A 23161-nucleotide genomic window follows, 5' to 3' on the forward strand; every position below is an offset into this window, starting at 1 on the left:
GGCTTTTAAACATAATAAACAAGGAGTTTCTTCTATGTCAGACATGTTTAAACAGAATAGCAATGAGACTAGCAAGCTTGGAAAACACTTTAAATCAAGTTAACAAGCAAATATAAAAAACGGTACTGTGCCTTTAAGAGAAACAAATTTTGTCAGAATTTGAAAAACAGTGAAAAAATGCAGTAAATCAAACGAAATTTTTACAGTGTGTATAATAGGCTAACAGAGCATTGCACCCACTTGCAAATGGATGATTAACCCCTTAGTTCAAAAAACGGATCAAAAAAACGAAAGACGTTTTTTAACAGTCACAACCAACTGCCACAGCAAGCTGTGGCCCTACCTTCCCCAATAAACGACTTTGGAAAGCCTTTGGGCCCTTTAGAGATGTCCTATAGCATTCAGAGGGCCTTTGAGGGAAGCTGGATGTCACAGTTTGTAATTTTAAGTGCACCAACTGTAACTTTTTATGCTACAACAGTGGAAAGCCTCAGGTTTCTAGTCAAAATGTAAGCCAGCCATGTGGAAAAAACTAGGCCCAATAAAGTTTTATCACCAAAGCATATATAAAAATGATTAAACATGCCAGCAAACGTTTTATATTGCAATATCATAAGGGTATTACCCCTGGGAGTAAGCATGATACCAGTCTTTATTAAATCACTGTATTCAGGCTTAACTTACATTAATCTGGTATCAGCAGCATTTTCTAGTGTTTTCCATCTCTAGGAAAAATTATAACTGCACATACCTGATAGCAGAATAAACTGCACGCCATTCTCTCGCTGAAGTTACCTCATCTGTGTAATCCCCTCAGACATGTGAGAACAGCAATGGATCTTAGTTACAACCTGCTAAGATCATAGAAACCTCAGGCAGATTCTTCTTCTATTTACTGCCTGAGATAAAATAGCACAACTCCGGTACTATTTAAAAATAACAAACTTTTGATTGAAGAAAATAAACTAGCTATATTTAACCACTCTCTCCTACAACGTCCTTTCTAGTTGAGAGTTGCAAGAGAATGACTGGCTATGACAGTTAGGGGAGGAGCTATATTACAGCTCTGCTCTGGGTGTCCTCTTGCAACTTCCTGTTGGGAATGAGAATATCCCACAAGTAATGGATGATCCGTGGACTGGATACACCTTACAAGAGAAAAGGAATATGAAGATATTGAGCATTATTCTGAAAGTGGGAACCAAGTAAACACATAAGACACAGTCACCATTATCAGTAGTTCTCTGATTTTCTAAGGGTTTAAATCTATTAGTTAAGGTTATATTTTCTCTATCTGGTAGATTCCTATTTTCATAGTGTCTGTTCCCTTCATAATGTCTGTAATTGTTCTCTTCATAGTTCCTATAATTGGTTCTATTTCTATCAAAATGATTTGGCATTCTTTGTCTGTTGCTATTTATGCTTTCTGAATTATAGTGTGATTCCTGATGTACATAATTTCCATAATAGGGTCTATTTTCTGAGTAATCTCTTCTAGGTGTGTAGTTTTGATATGTGTTCTGTTTGTACATATTCCTTTTATTATGATCTCTTTCATTATATTGATATTGATGATTATTATTATTCTCCCATGCTGTTGGGTTTCTCCTATTCTGCCAATAAGGACCTTTACTGTAGTTATTTTTATATCCTTCAGTACTCCTTCTTGTCTGATATCCTTCATTGTTGCTATAATCTATTCTTTCTCTTCTCATATTGTTATTGTCTACATTTCTCGATTCTGGGGTGTAATTCTTTTTTACTTTCCCCTGATTATTTACCTTGTTCTCTTTTCTAAATAATTTAATAATTGTTTGTTCCCTGTTGATCGTAAGTGAGTTTTCTACTGTGGTAGTGCAAGAATTTGCTACAAATAAAAATACAACAAAGTTTCTTTACTGACTCAGCGCCATTGCACTTTATTAATGAGACTTTTTACGGATATTTTGGAATTTTTAACGTATTTTAAAAATTAATATTGAACCTTTTATGAACCTGAAACATATAGGCAAAGAAGTTTTTAAAAAAAAACTTGCTGTCTATTCCACATTATTTGTTGAGAATATTACAGGTTAAAAATATCCTATTGAAGTTGTGGCTACAACTGTTCGTTAAAAAGTATATTGTCTCATATGTTTTGTTTTGTATGTTCTATTAAAAATTCATTGTATTAAATATCTTTTTAAAATTCAATTAATACTCATTTAATGGATTAACTGCTAGGTTGCATTGTGAATTTTCATATATATATATATATATATATTTTTTAATATATTTTTTTTGAATAGTTTTTTTTCTCCATATACCTCAAGTGAGGTTTCTTATATGATTTTTAACTTTTAAATTAAACAAAATTCTAACCTTCGGCCTTAAGATTATTTTTAGGGCGCAACTCTAAACTCCAACTTTTTAATCCATTAGAGTATGTTGTGCTAGAATTTGGTAAATGGACAAAAGCCAATAAGAAATAGGTTTTTCAAGGGATTTTCACAATAATTGGGGGACACGCAAAAATATACAATGGCTGGTTGTTCTGATAGATTTCCAATGGATTTGAATGACCTCAAATTTAGAAACCCCTTAAAAAGCTGTGTTAAAGGGACAGTCTAGTCAAATTAAACTTTCATGATTCAGATAGGGCATGGAATTTTAAAAAAAACTTTCCATTTGCTTTGTTCTTTTGGTATTCATTGTTGAAAGTTAAACCTATGTAGGCTCATATGCCAATTTCTAAGCCTTCTTATCTCAGTGCATTTTGACAGTTTTTCACAGATAGACAGTGCTAGTTTATGTGTACCATATAGAAAACATTGTGTTCACTCCCATGGATTGGTTAAATTGCAAGTCTGTCAAAGGAACTGAAATAGCAGAGGCTGAGATACAGGTGTAAAAATTATATTAATTTAACCAGGTTGGTTATGAAAAACTGGGGAATGGGTAATAAAGGGATATTCTATCTTTTTGAACAATAAAAGACTGTCCCTTTAAGTATTTTGCATAGCTCTTTTTGATGGATTTGATTAGACTCACATATTTTAGATTGCATTTATCGCATCAAAGCCACATTCACTTTATGAAAAGATCATGCTAAAATACCTTTCATTTTATTTTTGCACTCAAAGTAATTATATCTGAAAATGTTGAAATATTTGTTCCTATTTTTTCTAAGATAAATGAGTAAGATGTCACTGCCCTCATCAGACAAACTCATTTTCAGTTTTCCAGTAACTCGATTGGAAGACTTGTTAAAGATCTATTTACTGTGGTCTATCAAGAACATTCTTAATGGAACCAGTTGATGCTACACTTTTATTTGTTTCTTGGTTTAAACCGAAACTCAATATCAGAGCTAGGCAAAAGAATTCCAAGCCCTGCACGACTATTATCATAGCTGATGGGTTTTGTTTCAACTACTTCCATATCTACATGCATTACTAATACAGCAAGAAACTGTTTTATTTCATTAACTGCAAAGAAACGACCAGGACATTTGCTGACTCCAGAGCCAAAAGGCATTAGAAAATACTTGAGCTTTTTGCCATTTTTGTAGAAAGTATTTTTCTCTTTTCCATCTTCTACAAAACGATCAAACTTGAACTCCTGTAAAATAACAAAACCTAAAATCAATATAATGTAACAGAACTAATAAAGTTTAAAAAGCAAACAGCATATGCTACATAATAAAGTTTTAAATTCAAAATTAAAGACATTTAAATGAAATGTTATTCTAGTAAAAAATGCATAATTGTGCACGAATAATAATTCAGGTATAAACTGCTAAATATTTTAAAGAATTTGACTAAATTTTACTCTATTTAAATGAGAACTAGATATAAAAATATATAGCAAACTGCATATGTATAACCTTGACAGTGAAGTGCACCTGAACTCTCATTGGTCTATGAATTAAACACAAAAAAACAACAAAAAAATAGTTTATGATGAATTATATATTCATCAAATTTCCAACTGATCCTGAACTCGTGTAATGAATTCAAGGATGTGCTGGCTAAATGGTCACTGCATGGACCACGCTATATAACAAGAATAAGGAAAAGGAATAAGCAACTTTTCGAGACACAGCCCTTAGTCATTCCTCTGAATCTGTGGATTTGTAAATTACAGAGTATTCTTGACTTTAAAACAGCATGGGACTTAAAGGGACAGTAAAAACACCTAATTACAAGACTTTTCTGCTGTGGTGGTATAAAATAACATATTAGCCAAGTCTAAACATTTTTAAAACAAATTAACACAGTTTTTACAGCAATTGTTTTCAAGAGCCAAATTCCACCCACCATTTGCCTTTTTTGGAGCAGCCAATCTGGGATTTAATCCTCAGGCAACAAGGATAGCCAATTTCATATTGTCATTATAAAGCACCCAGTTTTGCAGTTGTTATTAGTTAAAGCCAATAAGGGAGACATATGTTGGAGGGTTAGCCTTGAGAAGTCAGCTGAGTGCATTTCAAGTTCTTAAGGTTAGAAATTTTTAAATTTTCAAAACGAAACTTCATAAAAAGGGGCAAAACAAACAATGAAATTATCTTGCATAGTTGTTTCATTATGCATAACTATAAGGTTTTAGACAAAAATCTCAAGGTGTTTACCGTCCCTTTAAATGCTATTTTTAATTAGATTAAAATTGTGCATTGCCAGAAAGTTATACACTGGGCACATTATAGTTGATCACTTGGCTATAAGGCTGTTGATAATTCTCTGCTACCCAACGCATTACACCCGTTCCATTTACAATACGCCAAAATGAGAAAGGCAACATTATATAGAAGGTAGCGGTTGCCTGTATTGTAACTTAGAGAGGCATGCAAATAAATCTGAAATTTCAGCCAAATTAAAAATTCACATAAGAGTAGACATGTGCGTTGAGTTAAAATAATTTTGCAAATTGACCTAGGAATTGGTCCCGAAAATGGATTTGAAAGAACATGTTTTATATCAAATTAAAGGATAACCTTCAAATAAATTAACTCATTATGTAGAATTCTGTCTTCTGCTAGTAAAGTATCTCATAAAAAGTCATCAGCCATTTCTAATTCATGAAGGGATTATGAAAAAAAATGGAGTCACAGACACCTTGGGAGGTTTAGAAAATGTGTGTTAAAGTGAATGGAAATTTTTATGCTAAAGTGCCCGTTTTTTAAAAATTTGATTAAAAACAGGGGCACTTTAATTCATCAAAATTTACATTTCACTCGTTGTGAAAAAATACTTACCTTTTAAACTTGACAGCCGCTCCAGCTTCCCCCGGGCGTCGCAGAGCCATTTCTGACGTCAGAAATGATGGATTGGTCATCCTCCAATCACGGCTTCCCCCCTGGAGGAATAAGTGTCTGATTCAAAGCCATGATTGGAGGAAGCCAGATTCCACATTTTAGACCCAGGAAGAGGCTTTGTGATGGGCGGAGGAAGCTGTAGCGGCTGTCAAGATTAAAAGGTAGGTGTTTTTTCACAACACGAGTAAAATGTAAATTTTGATGAATTAAAGTGCCCCTGTTTTTAATCAAATTTTTAAAAACCGGGCACATTAGCATCAAAATTTATATCCACTTTAAAAGCTGGATATTAATATATATATATATATATAAGAGGGCAAATTTTAAAAGGTATGTTTTAATAAAAAATATATACAATGAACACTATAGATAGATCCAAATTATACTAATAAACACAAAACAAATAAATAAGTCATCATATAAGTAACAAAATGATGCCTCAAAACAAATCGAAAATGTAACAAAAAAGAACAACGTTTATACACAACTAATATTACATAAATGCAAAGATTAAGATGCTGTGTTTACCATTATACATTTATAGTTCATTTGTTGCATACTATGGTTAATGCAGAGTAACCTTAAGTTTTTTGTAAGGAGGGATTGTCCGGGGGCCACATATCACTCTCTCATCTGCTAAAAATAAAGCCCCAAATTATAATCAGACTAAAAATACAATTATAGTTAAAAAACATAAATTATGCTTACCTGATAATTTCCTTTTCTTTTGATGGAAAGAGTCCACAGCTGCATTCATTACTTTTGGGAAATAAGAACCTGGCCACCAGGAGGAGGCAAAGACAACCCAGCCAAAGGCTTAAATACTCCTCCCACTCCCCTCATCCCCCAGTCATTCTGCCGAGGAACAAGGAGCAGTAAAAGAAATACCAGGGTGAAAGGTGCCAGAAGAATAATAAGGATGCCCCATCTGTGGACTCTTTCCATCAGAAGAAAAGGAAATTATCAGGTAAGCATCATTTACGTTTTTCGTCTTAAATGGAAAGAGTCCACAGCTGCATTCATTACTTTTGGGAAAACAATAACCAAGCTATAGAGGACACTGAATGCCAAGACGGGAGGGAACAATAGGCAGCCCATACTGAGGGCACCAGGCCTGAACCTCTACCCAATAAAAAACCCTGCTTCGTCCGAAGCCGAGAAAATTGTAAGAGGAAAAGCCCCAATGACACTGACTCACAGTCAGTCCAGAAGCCAAACTAGAGACTGCAAATGGACTCAACTGAGCCAACAGTCCTCCAGGAGACACTGTCGCCGAACAAACAGTCCTCCACCGCTCATCTCCCCAAATGAAGGAGACACCAGCCAAACCCCCCAGGGAACAAGGCAAAGGAGAACCAAGGAAACCAAAAGGTCCCCTAATACAAAAAAAAAAACACCTCCATGAGTGAGCACAGCTCACAGAGACCCAAAGGGACCCAAAAAGGAGGCCACGCCTATACCAAGTGAAACCCGAGATTAGACCGGGCACAGAGACAGAACAGACGTCTCTCCAACATCCTGCAAGCACGGAATAGAACTGAAGAGGCAAAGTCCTCCCAGTGTCTGACCATAGAATACCAAAGTATTCGACCATAAAAAAGTGTGTGATACACCCAGGTAAAAAAGTTTGAGAAAACAGAGTCTATAACAGGACGACACAGAGGGTACTTGCGAGGAAGAAGAAGCAGTCAAGTAAGAAACAGACCGCAAAAGCAACCCCCAGACAGAGGGCACGCTTTAGGCAACCTAAGTCGCCGGACCTACACACAGGTCCCTAAAAAGGGGGACACAAAATCTCAATCGAGGCCTCCAGAGAAGGAGAGTATATACTCAGAACCCGAAGGAAGAGTAAACCCTCTTCTGAAATCAATGGAACAAGTTGAAAGAAAAATCTATACCCTAGCAGACTAAGACAGGATAGACTCAACAAGGCTCACACATCCAGAGGAGACTGCGACCTGAATGTAGCGCCTTAGACTGCTCGGCCATCCTGACCTGCAGACCCACACCCAGCTGCACCAACCCAGTCTCAGGGATCCAAGACAGGGGAACAAAAGAATCCCAAAACAGGTACAGGAACAAGTGTAAGGATAGCACAGCCATCCCCACAGAGCAGAAGTACAACCTGACTCTGAAAACGGACAACAAGGCCATAGACCTAAGGATCTATCAAAATAAAGGCCCAACAAGTCTGTTTGGAGCCAGCAAGACCCCAGGGAGAACCAATCCCACCTTTCTGTCTCCCATCCAGGAGAAGCCTGAAGCCAGGACTCTATCTCCATAGGGAGGAGAATATCCCCTAAAGAAAAGGGATGATGCCGGAGGGGCAACAACTGTCCTCAAGGTCCGAAGTCACTGGCTAATGGGAAGAGAAATTCTCAACACAGATGTCCTAGAAAAGGACCCCCCTACAAATACCTTGCCAAGCCGAGGCACAGCCAACCCATTCGCCTACAGAACAGGGTATCCACGGGAACACTGGCAAGCTGACCAGGGGAATGCAACCCTAAGGCGAACCAGAAATTGGACATCTAGCGCCAGCACCTGGGTATGAACCAACCACCCTTGAGGTTCAAGCCACATGGCTAACCACCCTATGACATGGGCTACACTGTGGCAAAGAGTAAAAAATACTCCGAAAACCTGGCCAACCATGACCAGGTTAGGTAGATGGAGCAAGGACATAGCCTAAGTTCCCGACCAGCCCTGAGATCCAAGATTCCAAAACCAGCCAAGACTCCGTCAGGAAAAAGGCCAAGCAAAGCTTCAGCAACCAGAAGTCTCAGGGAGAAAGGTCCGGGCACCTAATAGTTCAGGCAAATCTTACCCTAGAACTAAGCTCCCCAACTGGCCAAAAAAACAGACACAAGGGTATGGATGCATATCCAGAGAATCCAGATAGCAAGAAGAATTTGAAATCCCCTTACCAAAGGAAAGAACCACCCCTAGCTAAAGTCCAATGCTCCAAGGAGCAAGGCTAGAAGTTGTATGAAGATACTTCTCAGTGCCTCAGGACAACCAAGGGATACCTCAAGGTAAAAAAAAATCCTACTAGCAGGACTAGTCTCTCTATCCCCTCCGCACAAGCAGAGGACACAAGGAAGAGAAAGGCACTAAGCCTACCCAGCTCCGGAAAACCCAGAGCAAAACAAAGTCCCTGCAGGGATCAACCATCACCCTGAAACACAGATCCCTAAAAGGAGATCCAACTCACCCGGAGACAATGGAAGAAGACCCAAAGGTCTCTTATAACTCAGACCGACAGTACACATCAAAGAGTAAGAGATGCATCTAGATACACTATAAACAGCTTACGCATACACCAGCAAGGTGTCAAGAGCTGCATCTGGTTTCAAACTGCAAACCTTCCGCATGCTAAACAGCTATCATGTACAAGCTATTGGATCAAGCCCAAAAGGACAAATCCAGAGGCCTAAAAATGAAGGCCAAACCGCTCAACTGCGGTAAGGGGCGTTAAGCCCTCCAACCCTCCACCACGTGGGGGGAGGAAAACGGAAGGTAACCACGCCCGAACACAAGGTGAACCGTACAGTCCAAAAAAGTGTGCCCAACCAAAAGGCAGCGACACTTCCAAAAGCCTCAATATTCCAAACCACAAGCCTATAAACATCACACATAAGCAGGTTAAATTACATAACAGACATGATTATAAACCCCCCTGTCCAATAAGCCCCCTCAGGAGATATTAACCCTCGATTCCAAGATACTCACTGAGATCCTTATGATAAGTTAGACCCGCAAGGTGGTTAGCCTCTAGGGAAAACATTCACATTACAGTACATTGATGAATAAAGTAAAATGAAATGATCTTACCGGAATCTACGCTGGGGAACAGGAGCATGGCCTTTCAAGTGTGACGGATAGTAGCATCGCCTCCGTCATGGACTTGAGAGAAGAAAGCAGGCAGCAGAGCGAAGTTCGACAATGCTGATTGCTTCAGGAGCTGTTAATCTGAGTTGGGATGGTTTCGCAGAAAGACTCTTCTTGTATCTCTGGACTCTAACTTTCATTCAAGCCCTTACTGAGAGTCTGGCAGGACTACTTAAAACTCCAGTCCCATGCCAAAGAGTACTACCCTCCATAAGAGACAAAAAACAAAAATTAAAAATTCTGACACTTCTCTGCCAACCTCCTGGGACAAAAGGCAAAGAATGACTGGGGGATGAAGGGAGTGGGAGGAGTATTTAAGCCTTTGGCTGGGTTGTCTTTGCCTCCTCCTGGTGGCCAGGTTCTTATCTCCCAAAAGTAATGAATGCAGCTGTGAACTCTTTCCATTTAAGAAGAAAAATACATATGGAATATGTTCCTATGAATTAATTTAACAATATATACTATTAAAAAAATGGATACAAATACACATCTTGAATCACCTAGGACCGGATTCTCTAAAGCCCTCTGATCTGGCAAAATTATATAAGAAGTCTCATGAGGAGGTCCCTCAAAGAATATTTAAATTTGCAAAGGCAAATTTTAGCTTGAGGGCTGTTTATTTTATTAAGAGAGGCTCTGGATGTGAAGAACAAGCATGTACACTACAGGGCTCCATTTAGAAAGCTTTGGTGCCTTTACGTAACAGGCTTGCTAATGCAACTGCTGGTTCCTAACTCGTCCACCACCTCAGAGATGGATCAAAATCACTCCTGACTGCAAGGTCTCTGTGACTGACAGTTCCTGCTCTAATAAGATTGCACAGTAGGGCTCTTTTGTAAGCATAACGTCCACAAGAGCTTGGGCAGACATGTTCCCAATTTAACAACTTTTCCCATCCTTAGCTTAATAAATGTCAAACATAATGCTCAAAAAACAGAAAAAAAGTCTGTCTGGTATGTTTCCATACTGATGAATTTTTGGGAAAAAAAAAGGCTCCTAATGAGAAGCATGGAAATGCTTTTTTTGGCTAAAAAATAATGATGTCTGTGAAACTGAGCACAAAAAAACATTGGAATGCTGGATGTGGCTCTTGGGCCATATTTTGGGCAGTCATAATATAAAAGAACAAATTTTATTTTAGACTTGAAGCAGGGGCGTATTTTGACCTAGGCAAACAAGGCACTTGCCTAGGGCAGCAAACTGGATGGGGCGAGCATTTTTTGTGTGGCTATTTTTGCAAGAAGCTTAAAGTTATTTTAGAAGTTTTATAAAGGTATTTAATGGGAGATTGTTTTCCAAGTAGCTTACATTCTAGGGGGGGGGGGTATAATAAGAGTGCCCATGGAGCTAACAGTTTAGAGGTAACTCTGAACCTTTTATTTATTTAGCTAGCTATTGACTTTAGTTCTGTTGGCTTTCAGGACTTAGTATTGTGTTTGGGGCAATATGATTTCAAGAAATATTGCAGCAATAGATCAATATGTGTGTCTGTGTATGTGTGCTCATGTGACCGTGTGTATGTGAATAACTCTGTGTGTGTATGTATCTGTGTGTATGTATCTGTGTGTGTATGTGTTTGTGTGTGTGTATGTGTTTGTGTGTGTGTATGTGTTTGTGTGTATGTATGTGTTTGTGTGTGTATGTATGTGTTTGTGTGTGTATGTATGTGTTTGTGTGTATGTATCTGTGTGTGTATGTATCTGTGTGTGTGTGCATCTGTGTGTGTATGTATCTGTGTGTGTGTGTATGTATCTGTGTGTGTGTATGTGTTTGTGTGTGCCTTTGTACAGGGAGTGCAGAATTATTAGGCAAGTTGTATTTTTGAGGATTAATTTTATTATTGAACAACAACCATGTTCTCAATGAACCCAAAAAACTCATTAATATCAAAGCTGAAAAGTTTTGGAAGTAGTTTTTAGTTTGTTTTTAGTTATAGCTATTTTAGGGGGATATCTGTGTGTGCAGGTGACTATTACTGTGCATAATTATTAGGCAACTTAACAAAAAACAAATATATACCCATTTCAATTATTTATTTTTACCAGTGAAACCAATATAACATCTCAACATTCACAAATATACATTTCTGACATTCAAAAACAAAACAAAAACAAATCAGTGACCAATATAGCCACCTTTCTTTGCAAGGACACTCAAAAGCCTGCCATCCATGGATTCTGTCAGTGTTTTGATCTGTTCACCATCAACATTGCGTGCCGCAGCAACCACAGCCTCCCAGAAACTGTTCAGAGAGGTGTACTGTTTTCCCTCCTTGTAAATCTCACATTTGATGATGGACCACAGGTTCTCAATGGGGTTCAGATCAGGTGAACAAGGAGGCCATGTCATTAGATTTTCTTCTTTTATACCCTTTCTTGCCAGCCACGCTGTGGAGTACTTGGATGCGTGTGATGGAGCATTGTCCTGCATGAAAATCATGTTTTTCTTGAAGGATGCAGACTTCTTCCTGTACCACTGCTTGAAGAAGGTGTCTTTCAGAAACTGGCAGTAGGACTGGGAGTTGAGCTTGACTCCATCCTCAACCCGAAAAGGCCCCACAAGCTCATCTTTGATGATACCAGCCCAAACCAGTACTCCACCTCCACCTTGCTGGCGTCTGAGTCGGACTGGAGCTCTCTGCCCTTTACCAATCCAGCCACGGGCCCATCCATCTGGCCCATCAAGACTCACTCTCATTTCATCAGTCCATAAAACCTTAGAAAAATCAGTCTTGAGATATTTCTTGGCCCAGTCTTGACATTTCAGCTTGTGTGTCTTGTTCAGTGGTGGTCGTCTTTCAGCCTTTCTTACCTTGGCCATGTCTCTGAGTATTGCACACCTTGTGCTTTTGGGCACTCCAGTGATGTTGCAGCTCTGAAATATGGCCAAACTTATGGCAAGTGGCATCTTGGCAGCTGCACGCTTGACTTTTCTCAGTTCATGGGCAGTTATTTTGCGCCTTGGTTTTTCCACACGCTTCTTGCGACCCTGTTGACTATTTTGAATGAAACGCTTGATTGTTCGATGATCACGCTTCAGAAGCTTTGCAATTTTAAGAGTGCTGCATCCCTCTGCAAGATATCTCACTATTTTTGACTTTTCTGAGCCTGTCAAGTCCTTCTTTTGACCCATTTTGCCAAAGGAAAGGAAGTTGCCTAATAATTATGCACTCCCTGATATAGGGTGTTGATGTCATTAGACCACACCCCTTCTCATTACAGAGATGCACATCACCTAATATGCTTAATTGGTAGTAGGCTTTCGAGCCTATACAGCTTGGAGTAAGACAACATGCATAAAGAGGATGATGTGGTCAAAATACTCATTTGCCTAATAATTCTGCACTCCTTGTATATGCAAAAGTTTTTTTAGCCCTGGTTAACAGTTAATTTGAAAATGCCATGGGAAACAAAATAACATTATTCCCTGAGCCAAAAATATTATAGCCAAAAAAGGCCTAAACCATAGGGGGGGCACTAGACTTTTGAGTGCCTATGGCAGCACAAAGCCTAAATACGCCACTGGCTTTAAGAACATAAAGGGAAATCCTATATTAGAAATTCAATGAGACTCCTCTTTCTAGCTGATTGACGGTGAACGTTCCTTATGTATCTCAACTTGCGGTAGTGTCCTGCTAGGTTAGCTGATGTGGTTGCCTGTTTTTTGTTTAGTTTGTATTAAAGGGACAGTCTACACCAGAATTTGTATTGCTTTAAAGGATAGATAATCCATTCCCCAGTTTTACAAAACCAACACAGTTATATTAATAAACTTTTTACCTCTGTGATTATCTTGTATCTAAGCCTCTGCAGACTGCCCCTTTATTTCAGTTCTTTTGACAGACTTGCATTTTAGCCAATCAGTGCTGGCTCCCAGGTAACTCCACGTGCGTGAGCTCAATGTTATCTATATGACACACATGAACTAACACCCTCTAGTGGTGAAAAACTGTTAAAATGCATTCTGAAAGAGGCAGCCTTCAAGGTCTAAGAAATTAACATATGAACCTCCTAGGTTTAGCTTTCAACTAAGAATACCAAGAGAACAAAGCAAAATTGGTGATAAAAGTAAATTGGAAAATTGTTTAAAATGACATGCCCTATCTGAATCATGGAAGTTTATTTTGGACTAGACAGTCCCTTTAATATTTTAAAACATTTTTGCAATGTTGTTATCCTTGATAGACTGGGAATTGTCCCATGAAATGGGAAGTTAACATTTGCAAGATAGAAGCAGTTAAATTGATTTTAATAGAGTTGAACTTGCCACTTGCTGGTCTGTTTCACAAACAAGTTTAATTGAATTTAGGCCAATGTATAATGCAACTTTTTTAACACAAAGTTAAGTGTAACTTTCAAATAATTTTCTGAAGGGCAATACAATTAAAGTTATATTTACATGCAGTGATGTTGCTAGATGGAGGGGTGCTGAATAAAGCTTTACAGGGTCATTACAGTAGTGAATATTGAAATGTAACTCCTTTAGTGCAGGAGATGCAGATGAAAGGGTGCCATCCTCTTTACATGCACAGTGAGGAGGGCAACTTCAATGAGTCTGACGCAAATTTTGTTGCTGCAGAAGCCTATTGAGAAGTGGCTAGAGGTCCCTCTAAATTATGTGCTTTGCCAAGCACTAGCGGCATGGAGTGAGGTCAATAATTGTGATGATGTTGCTTCAAGTGTTCAGGGATAAGGGTTCCTACAGGAAATCTGTTCTTTCTAATGAGGAGTTGCAGCTTCCTCTAAGTTGTTACTTGCAGAACTAAATACTGATATGATGTTGGTAAAGAGGAGGGGATCATCTGCATCACTTATAAGGACTTATAAGGACTCCTGATTTGAGTTTAAGTTCTCTTTGTTTTTCCAGGATACATGTAATAATCTTGAGCAATGATGATAACCTCTTCTAAAGTATACCAATTAGTTTTTATGGATAAGGGACAATTACACATACTCTGTCTTCATCTGCTTTAGATTGAGAACTATGATACCCCACCTTAACATTTGGTAGAGTAGCCTAAAAAATTGCAGAAGTGGTTGAATGAAAAATAAGAGGCATTTTATGGAAGACGTATATGGGATGATTTATTGGCACAAGTTTTTTTTTATCTTTAGCAAGCTGTCTGGTATTAATGTGCACAATAAACGGATATAAAAAAAAGTGTATATATATATATATATATATATATATATATATATATATATATATATATATATATATAATTTTTTTTGTTATGGGGATGCAATGTCAATTAAAAGATTTGATTTTTCATTTATGGAACACTTATGACTACAGCCCGGGATCAAACATATATTATCAGCAGAACTGAGATAACAAGTATGGAACTGGGACACTACAATCTTGAAGCATTTTCAAATTGCTCTGAAAAAAGATAACTGATATCCCAGCATTAGCAGTACATTGGGAAACTTACATGCTTATGTTTAAAGCAGCAGTGCTTAATCTTCTTCAGAAAAAGAGAAGTGCGGTATATTAAGATGCAATGTATTTGTTCCAAAGGGTTTTAAAAATCACAATTACCTATTGTAAATCAAGGGCGCCTATTGGCCAAAAGTAGTTTGATACAGCTTAGATTTACTTCATGTACTATTGTGAATTTTCATTTTTATTAACGCAATTTCCTAATAAGTATCACAATATACATATATAAAACACATACAAAAAATACCTTATTGTCATCATTCATTTATTGTCTAAGTCTGAAAGTTATTTTTGATGGTCAGATCTCCCTGGTCTACATCTTAGATGTAGATTAGATATAATCAACTTCCATTATCTAATTTACTTTGTTCCCTTGCTATCTTTTGTTGAAATACATGCAGTGGTAGGCTCAGGAGCAGCAATGCACCACTGGGAGCACATTGCTGACTGGTGGCTGCACTTATATGCTTGTTGTCATTGGCTCAATGAATGTGTTCAGCAAGTTACCGGTAGTGCATTGCTGCACCTTCAACAAAGGATACAAAGATAATGAAGCAAATCTGATAATAGAATAAATTAGACAGTTGTTTAAAATTGTATGCTCTATTTGAATTATGGGGTTTCATGTCCCTTATAAAACAATATTATTTATTGTATTTAATTGATTATATATACTGTATATAGATAGATAGACAGATAGATCGATATAGATTTTCTTTTTTAAATTAAAGAAAAAATGCATTGCAGTTTTATAAACAAAAATGGCAAAATTCTTCTTTGTACTTTTTGTAATTTAACATTTGTAAAAATGATGGAAACCCATTGGTTAATATGGGATAACAGATATTGAAGGCAAATAGGAGGTCCCCCTTGTCATGCCTATTATTATTTTGTTTTGGTTGAGTGGGCTCCAAAGAAGTATTAACTTTTTTTACATTAAATGTTCACATTACAGAATATTTCTGTTGGTGAAAAGGACACTCTTTGCCACTTCCTTTTTCTGTGACAAGTGACTAAAACAGGCACACACACCTAGATTACGAGTTTTGCGTTAGAGGCTATGCGGTGCTAATGAGCAGTTTTCACTCACCGCTCACTTTCCTACAGCGCTGGTATTATGAGTTTTTACAAGCGTTGAGCAAAATTTTGCTCATTACCGCACTCCAATACCAGCGCTGCTTAAGTCAGCGGTGAGCTGGTCGTACATGCTCGTGCACGATTTCCCCATAGGGATCAACGGGGAGAGCCGGCTGAAAAAAAGTCTAATACCTGCCAAAAAGCAGCGTAAAACTCCTTAACGCAGCCCCATTGATTCCTATGGGGAAATAAAATTTATGTCTACACCTAACACCCTAACATGAACCCCCGAGTCTAAACACCCCTAATCTTACACTTATTAACCCTAATCTGCCACCCCCCGACATCGCCGACACCTACATTATAATTATTAACCCCTAATCTGCCGCTCCGGACACCGCCGCCACCTACATTATACTTATGAACCCCTAATCTGCTGCCCCCAACATCGCCGACACCTACATTATATTTATTAACCCCTAATCTGTCACCCCCAACGTCGCCGCCACCTACCTACACTTATTAACCCCTAATCTCCCGCCCCCAACGTCGCCGCCACTATAATAAACAAATTAATCCCTAAACTGCCGCACTCCCGCCTCGCAAATATTAGTTAAATATTATTAACCCCTAATCTGCCGGCACCTACATTATACTTATGAACCCCTAATCTGCTGCCCCCAACATCGCCGACACCTACATTATATTTATTAACCCCTAATCTGCCACCCCCAACGTCGCCGCTACCTACCTACACTTATTAACCCCTAATCTCCCGCCCCCAACGTCGCCGCCACTATAATAAACAAATTAATCCCTAAACCGCCGCACTCCCGCCTCACAAATATTAGTTAAATATTATTAACCCCTAATCTGCCGCCACCTACATTATACTTATGAACCCCTAATCTGCTGCCCCCAACATCGCCGACACCTACATTATATTTATTAACTCCTAATCTGCCACCCCCAACGTCGCCGCCACCTACCTACACTTATTAACCCCTAATCTCCCGCCCCCAACGTCGCCGCCACTATAATAAACAAATTAATCCCTAAACCGCCGCACTCCCGCCTCGCAAATATTAGTTAAATATTATTAACCCCTAATCTGCCGGCCCTAACATTGCCGCCACCTACCTACATTTATTAACCCCTAATATGAATAGAAAAAATCCTATTGGCTAATGCAATCAGCCAATAGGATTGAAGTTCAATCCTATTGGCTGATCCAATCAGCCAATAGGTTTGAGCTCGCATTCTATTGGCTGATTGGATCAGCCAATATGATTGAACTTCAATCCTATTGGCTGATTGCATCAGCCAATAGGATTTTTTCTACCTTAATTCCGATTGGCTGATAGAATTCAATCAGCCAATTGGAATCTAAGGGACGCCATCTTGGATGACGTCACTTAAAGGTACCTTCATTCTGTGTTAGTCGTCGGATGAAGAGGATGCTCCGCATCGGATGTCTTGAAGATGGACCCACTCCGTGCCGGATGGATGAAGATAGAAGATAGAAGATGCCGTCTGGGTGAAGACTTCTGCTCGTCTGGAGGACCACTTCTGCCCGACTTGGATGAAGACTTCTGCCCATCTGGAGGACCACTTTGCCCGGCTTGGATGAAGACGTCTCCCAGTAAATCGATCTTCATGGGATTAGTGTTAGTTTTTTTTAAGGGTGTATTGGGTTGGTTTTATTTTTAGGTTAGGGACTTTGGGCGGCAAAAGAGCTAACTGCCCTTTTAAGGGCAATGCCCATCCAAATGCCCTTTTCAGGGCAATGGTGAGCTTAGGTTTTTTAGATAGTATTTTATCTGGGAGGTTGGTTGTGTGGGTGGTGGGTTTTACTGTTGGGGGGGTTGCTTGTATTTTTTTTACAGGTAAAAGAGCTGATTACTTTGGGGCAATGGCCCGCAAAAAGCCCTTTTAAGGGCTATTGGTTGTTTAGTTTAGGCTAGGGTTTTTTTTTATTTTTGGGGGGCTTTTTATTTTAATAGGGCTATTAAATTAGGTATAATTAGTTTAAATATCTGTAATTTGTTTATTACTTTCTGTAATTTAGTGTTTGTTTGTTTTTCGTAATTTAGTTTATTTAATTTAATTGTAATTAATTGTAGGTAGTTTAGGTAATTAGTTTAATGATAGTGTAGTGTTAGGTGTAATTGTAACTTAGCTTAGGTTTTATTTTACAGGTACTTTTGTATTTATTTTAGCTAGGTAGTTATTAAATAGTTAATAACTATTTAATAACTATTCTACCTAGTTAAAATAAATACAAACTTGGCTGTAAACTAAAAATAAATCCTAAACTAGCCACACTGTAACTATTAGTTATATTGTAGCTAGCTTAGGGTTTATTTTACAGGTAAGTATTTAGTTTTAAATAGGAATAATTTAGTTAATGATAGGAATTTTTAGATATATTTCTTTTAATTATATTTAAGTTAGGGGGTGTTATGGTTAGACTTAGATTTAGGGGTTAATAACTTTAATATAGTGGCGGCGACGTTGGGGGAGGCAGATTAGGGGTTAATAAATGTAGGTAGGTGGCGGCGATGTTAGGGACAGCAGATTAGGGGTTAATAATATTTAACTAGTGTTTGCGAGGAGGATGTGCGGCGGTTTAGGAGTTAATATATTTATTATAGTGGCGGCGATGTCCGGTTCGGCAGATTAGGGGTTAAACTTTTTCTTTTAGTGTTTGCGATGTGGGAGGGCCTTGGTTTAGGGGTTAATATGTAGTTTATGGGTGTTAGTGTACTTTTTAGCACTTTAGTTAAGAGTTTTATGCTACGGCTTTGTAGTGTAAAACTCTTAACTACTGACTTTAAAATGCGGTACCAGTCTTGACATGAGAGGGTCTACCACTCACTTTTTGGCAGACTCGTAATACCGGCGCTATGCAAGTCCCATTGAAAAAAGAGGATACGCAATTTACGTAAATGGATTTGCGGTATTGCCAAGTCTGGCCAAAAAAGTGAGCGGTACACCTGTACCTGCAAGACTTGTAATACCAGCGGGCGTTAAAAAGCAGCAATAGGACCGGCTAACTCTGCTTTTTAAGCCTAACGCAAAACTCATAATCTAGCCGACAGTCTTTAATAAAAGTGTTGATGTAAAGGTGGCAACATACTATATAGAAGTGTCATTAGTTGCACTGCATACGTTTTGATAGATATTCTCCAGCTTCGAGCGCACATATAAATGTGGTTGACATTTTGATTTATGAATAAAATTTGTACCTAAATTGCTTTAAAGGGATACTAAAACCCAATTTTTTTTCTTTCATGATTCAGATAGAGCATTCCTCCATTTGTCAAAGGCTCCTGTTTGAACCGAAACGTTATGGAACAATGGATCTAAGCTGATAATGAGCGGTCATTAAAGGCTTTTTGGAAATGTGACCGTGAGTGCCTGTTTTTTGGGAAGTGTGTCTGGGACCTGGGCAAAGTCCTACTTTTCCCATACCTGTGCTTATATATATATATATATATATATATATATATATATATATATATATATTTATTATTATTATACTTTTATTTATGAAGCGCCATCATATTCTGCAGTGCTGTCCATGGATACACTTCATTTAAATAAAACAATAATATAAAACTTCTAAGAAACAGGACACAATTTACAAACAAAAACAGGAGGAATTGAGGGCCATATTCCTGTGGGAACTTACAAACTAGAAGGGTAGGAGGTTGAGAAACAGGAGGTGAGGACTGCAAGATTGAGAAAGATGTTAATGCAGAGTTAGATAAGGGAAATGTTGTTAGGTAAGATAAATATTATTGAGTTGGGTGGTAGGCTTCTCTGAACAGATAAGTCTTCAGAGAGCATTTAAAGGAGGAAAGATTAGGGCAAAGCCTGACAGCACAGCGGAGAGTGTTCCAGAGGGTAGGTGCTGCACGACAGAAGTCCTGCAGTCTAGCATGAGAGGAGGTGATAGTCGCAGATGCAAGGAGCAGGTCGTTGTTGGGTCTTATTGGGCGGGCTGGAGTATACATGTTGATTAGAGAGGATAGGTAGAGGGGAGCGGTATTGGTGAGCGCTTTGCATGCAAGGGTGAGAGTTTTGAATTTAATTCTGCTGTGTATGGGGAGCCAATGAAGGGACTTGCAGAGAGGTGCAGCAGATAAAGAGCGACGGGAAAGGTGGAACAGCCTGGCAGAGGCATTTAGGATGGATTGAAGGAGGGAGAGGTGGGAAAAAGGAAGGCAAGTAAGTAGGTTATTGCAGTAGTCAAGTCGGGAAATAATAAGGGAGTGGATTATTTGCTTTGTGGTGTTATCGCACAGAAAAGGTTGAATCTTCGAAATATTGCGTAGATGGTTGCGACAGGATGTAGAGAGCGAATGGAAATAGGGGGCGAAGGATAGATTTGAGTCAAGTGTAACTCAGAGGCAGCGGACTTGGGGCGCTGGGGAAATGGAGATGCCGTCAACAGGGATAGAGAAGTCACAAGTCGGTGTAGAGCTTGAGGGGGGGATAAGAAAGAGCTCAGTCTTGGACATGTTAATCTTTAGGTGGTGAGAGGCCATCCAAGAAGAAATACCAGATAAGCCGTCGCTGACATGAGAAAGGACAGAGGGAGAGAAAGCAGGGGTGGAGAGGAAGATCTGGGTGTCATCAGCATAGAGGTGATATTTGAAGCCATAACTTTTGATAAGTTTACCTAGCGAAGAAGTATAAATGGAGAAGAGTAGAGAACCCAGAACAGATCCTTGAGGTACTCCAACAGACAGAGGCATTGGAGAGGAGGAGTTCGCCGGTAATTGACACAGAAAAAGACCTGTCTGAAAGATAAGAGTGAATCCAGGAAAGAGCAGCGTCACAGAGGACAAAAGAGCTAAGGGTCTGTAGGAGGAGGGGGTGGTCAACTGTGTCAAAGGTAGCTGAGAGGTCTAGTATGATGAGTATAGAGTAGTGGCCATATTTTTAGCAGAGAGAAGATCGTTAGCAACCTTGGTAAGGGCAGTTTCAGTTGAGTGTCTGGGGCGGAATCCAGATTGCAGGGGGTCAAGTAAGGAGTTGGACAGGAAGTGGGTTAGGCGATTGTAAACTAGTTTTTCAAGGAGTTTTGATGTTAGTGGAAGCAGTGATATGGGGCAGTAGCTTTCAGGAGAATTAGGGTCGAGGGAGGGTTTTTTTGAGTATGGAAGTGACTTTCGCCTGTTTGAAAGAAGATGGGAATGAGCTGTTAGAGAGATATAGGTTGAAGATGTGGGTAAGATCAGGAGTGAGGGTGGAAGATAGGAAGGGTATTAGATGGGAAGAGATAGGGTCGAGCAGATAGGTAGTGAGGCGTGAGGAAGATAGTAAGGAAGAAACTTCATTCTCAGTGGCTGGATGGAAGATACAGAGGGTGGCAACTGGGCCTGTTGATGGAATATTGGGATGCTGCTTCTGATAGTACATGTTTTGTTTAAAAAGAAGTCTGCCAGGTCTTGAGGACTAAAGACAGATGGAGAGGGTGGAGCAGGAGGGTAGAGAAGAGAGTTAAAGGTGGAGAAGAGTCATTTAGAGTTTGAGGAAAGAGTAGATATAAGAGAAGAGAAGTAGGTTTGCTTGGCTAAGCAGAAGTGTATGAACGAAGAATAAACTTATAGTGTATGAAGTCAGGTTCAGAGTGAGTTTTCCTCCAGACACGCTCAGCAGTACGGGAGCATTTTTGCAAATAGCGTGTTTGCTGAGAGTGCCAGGGCTGCAACTGATGGTGTGATGTTTTGCGAAGCTGGGGAGGGGCAAGTGTGTCTAGTGCAGAGGAGAGAGTTTTGTAATAATGGGCTGTTGCGAGATCAGGGCAGGTTATAGTGGAAGTGTGAGGGAGGAGATCTTGAATGATTTTTGAAAATTGGAGCGGATCCACAGCATGTAGATTTTTTTTACAGGTGCGGGGGCGGTATGGATGAGTGAGTTTAGCTGTTGCATTAAATTTATAGGTGCATGATTAAGGGAAGGAGTTTCTGAAACGTTGCATGTGTTTGCTGGGCTTAATAAATTAATTTCATTTCACTAATTGCTGCCACATCATTTGGACTTTTCTTGGTATTACTGGTAGGGTGTGGTGGTACCCCTACGTGGCGTGCAAGTGACCTTGGTGCTGAATGATACTGTTTGTTTTGCATTAAATTTATAGGTGACCAGGTGATGGTCTGAAATGGGTAAAGGGCGACAGGTGAGGTCAGATATAGAACAGAGGTAGGAAAATACCAAATCGATGGAGTGTCCATCACGGTGGGTAGGGAATAGGGTGGATTGTGAGCGACCGAAGGAAGATGTGCGTGAAAGAAGTTTAGGGGCAGACGGGTTGTCAATGGGAATGTTGAAGTCTCCAAGAATTAGGGTTGGTATATTTGTAGAGAGAAAGTGAGGAAGCCAGGCAGCAAAGTTGTTAAGGAAGGAGAAGGAGAGAGATGGGATTGGAGGTAGGTACTGATTAGTGCAGGAGGGGGAGAGCAGGATCCCAACACTCCCGCCACGTTTCTCACCTGGCCTAGGGGTATGGCTAAAGTGAAGACCACCATGTGTGAGAGCAGCAGTGGAAATGGTGTCGGAAGGAAATAGCCAGTTTCAGTAATTGCTAAAAGGGTGAAAGCATTTGAAATAAACAGGTAATGAATGTTTGTAAGTTTTTTGCAGACAGAGTGAGAGTTCCATAGTCCGCAAGTGAAAGGAGTGTGTGCGTATGGGATGCATTTGATGGAAATGAGGTTTTATTAAAAAGTTACTATAAGGAGTGCGTGATTGGTAATGGTGGGAATGAGGGTGGGCCCAGGATTTGGAGAGATGTCACCTGATGCTAATAGCAGCAAGATGGAAAGTAAGAGTAGGTGAGAATGAGATTTATAGCAGTGGGGGCATTTCTGTGAGGTGGTGCAGTTTAGTGACATAGATTTTAAAATAGAAAGTAGTTCATGAGAGCTAAGGTAAGGAGAGGAAAGGAGAGAGGGACCTATATAAACTGCATGTGGAGAAGGGTAATGTATGGGAATGCCTATGGAATAGGCATGAGGCTGTTAAAAGGAAACGCAGTTCTGAAAACAAAGCAGAATTTTAAGTGCAAAATATTGGTTTTAAAGAGAAAATATTTAGCTTGCCTCAAATCTTCTTCAAATCTTGTTAAATTCTTGACTAATTCTTAGTGCTGCTACTTAAAGATGTCACTTAGAGATGGCAGTTTATATATATATTAGGGCTGCACGATTAATCGCATATGCGAGGAGTCGCGATTTTTTCCTACATAAAAAATTCATTTAGAAGTGGCTGTAATGCATTGATTTATTTGTGATTTCTTGCAAACCAGCTCCATGTAGTGGTTGCTTTAAGCACATTTGTAAAATGGCTCTTTTACTTTCACTTTCTGTTCTCATAAGCAGCCGATCAATCTAGAAATCTAAAAGCTGAGCCCATGCAGGAATGAAGAGCAGAGAAAGACACTTACTT

General features: G+C 39.2%; 1 protein-coding gene across 1 annotated transcript in view; it reads right to left on the reverse strand.

Moving 5' to 3' along the window:
- Positions 1-1890: 1890 nt before the first annotated feature.
- The window catches only part of LOC128660961 (cytochrome P450 7B1), a 484560-nt gene continuing 463289 nt past the window's right edge, over positions 1891-23161 (reverse strand). Inside the window, exon 6 of the mRNA XM_053715075.1 lies at positions 1891-3600. Coding sequence (XP_053571050.1) covers positions 3310-3600 — 291 coding nt within the window. The 3' untranslated portion in view covers positions 1891-3309. The remainder of the gene's footprint in view (positions 3601-23161) is intronic.

Source organism: Bombina bombina, chromosome 5, assembly GCF_027579735.1.
Source record: "Bombina bombina isolate aBomBom1 chromosome 5, aBomBom1.pri, whole genome shotgun sequence".
Taxonomy (NCBI): Eukaryota; Metazoa; Chordata; class Amphibia; order Anura; family Bombinatoridae; genus Bombina; species Bombina bombina.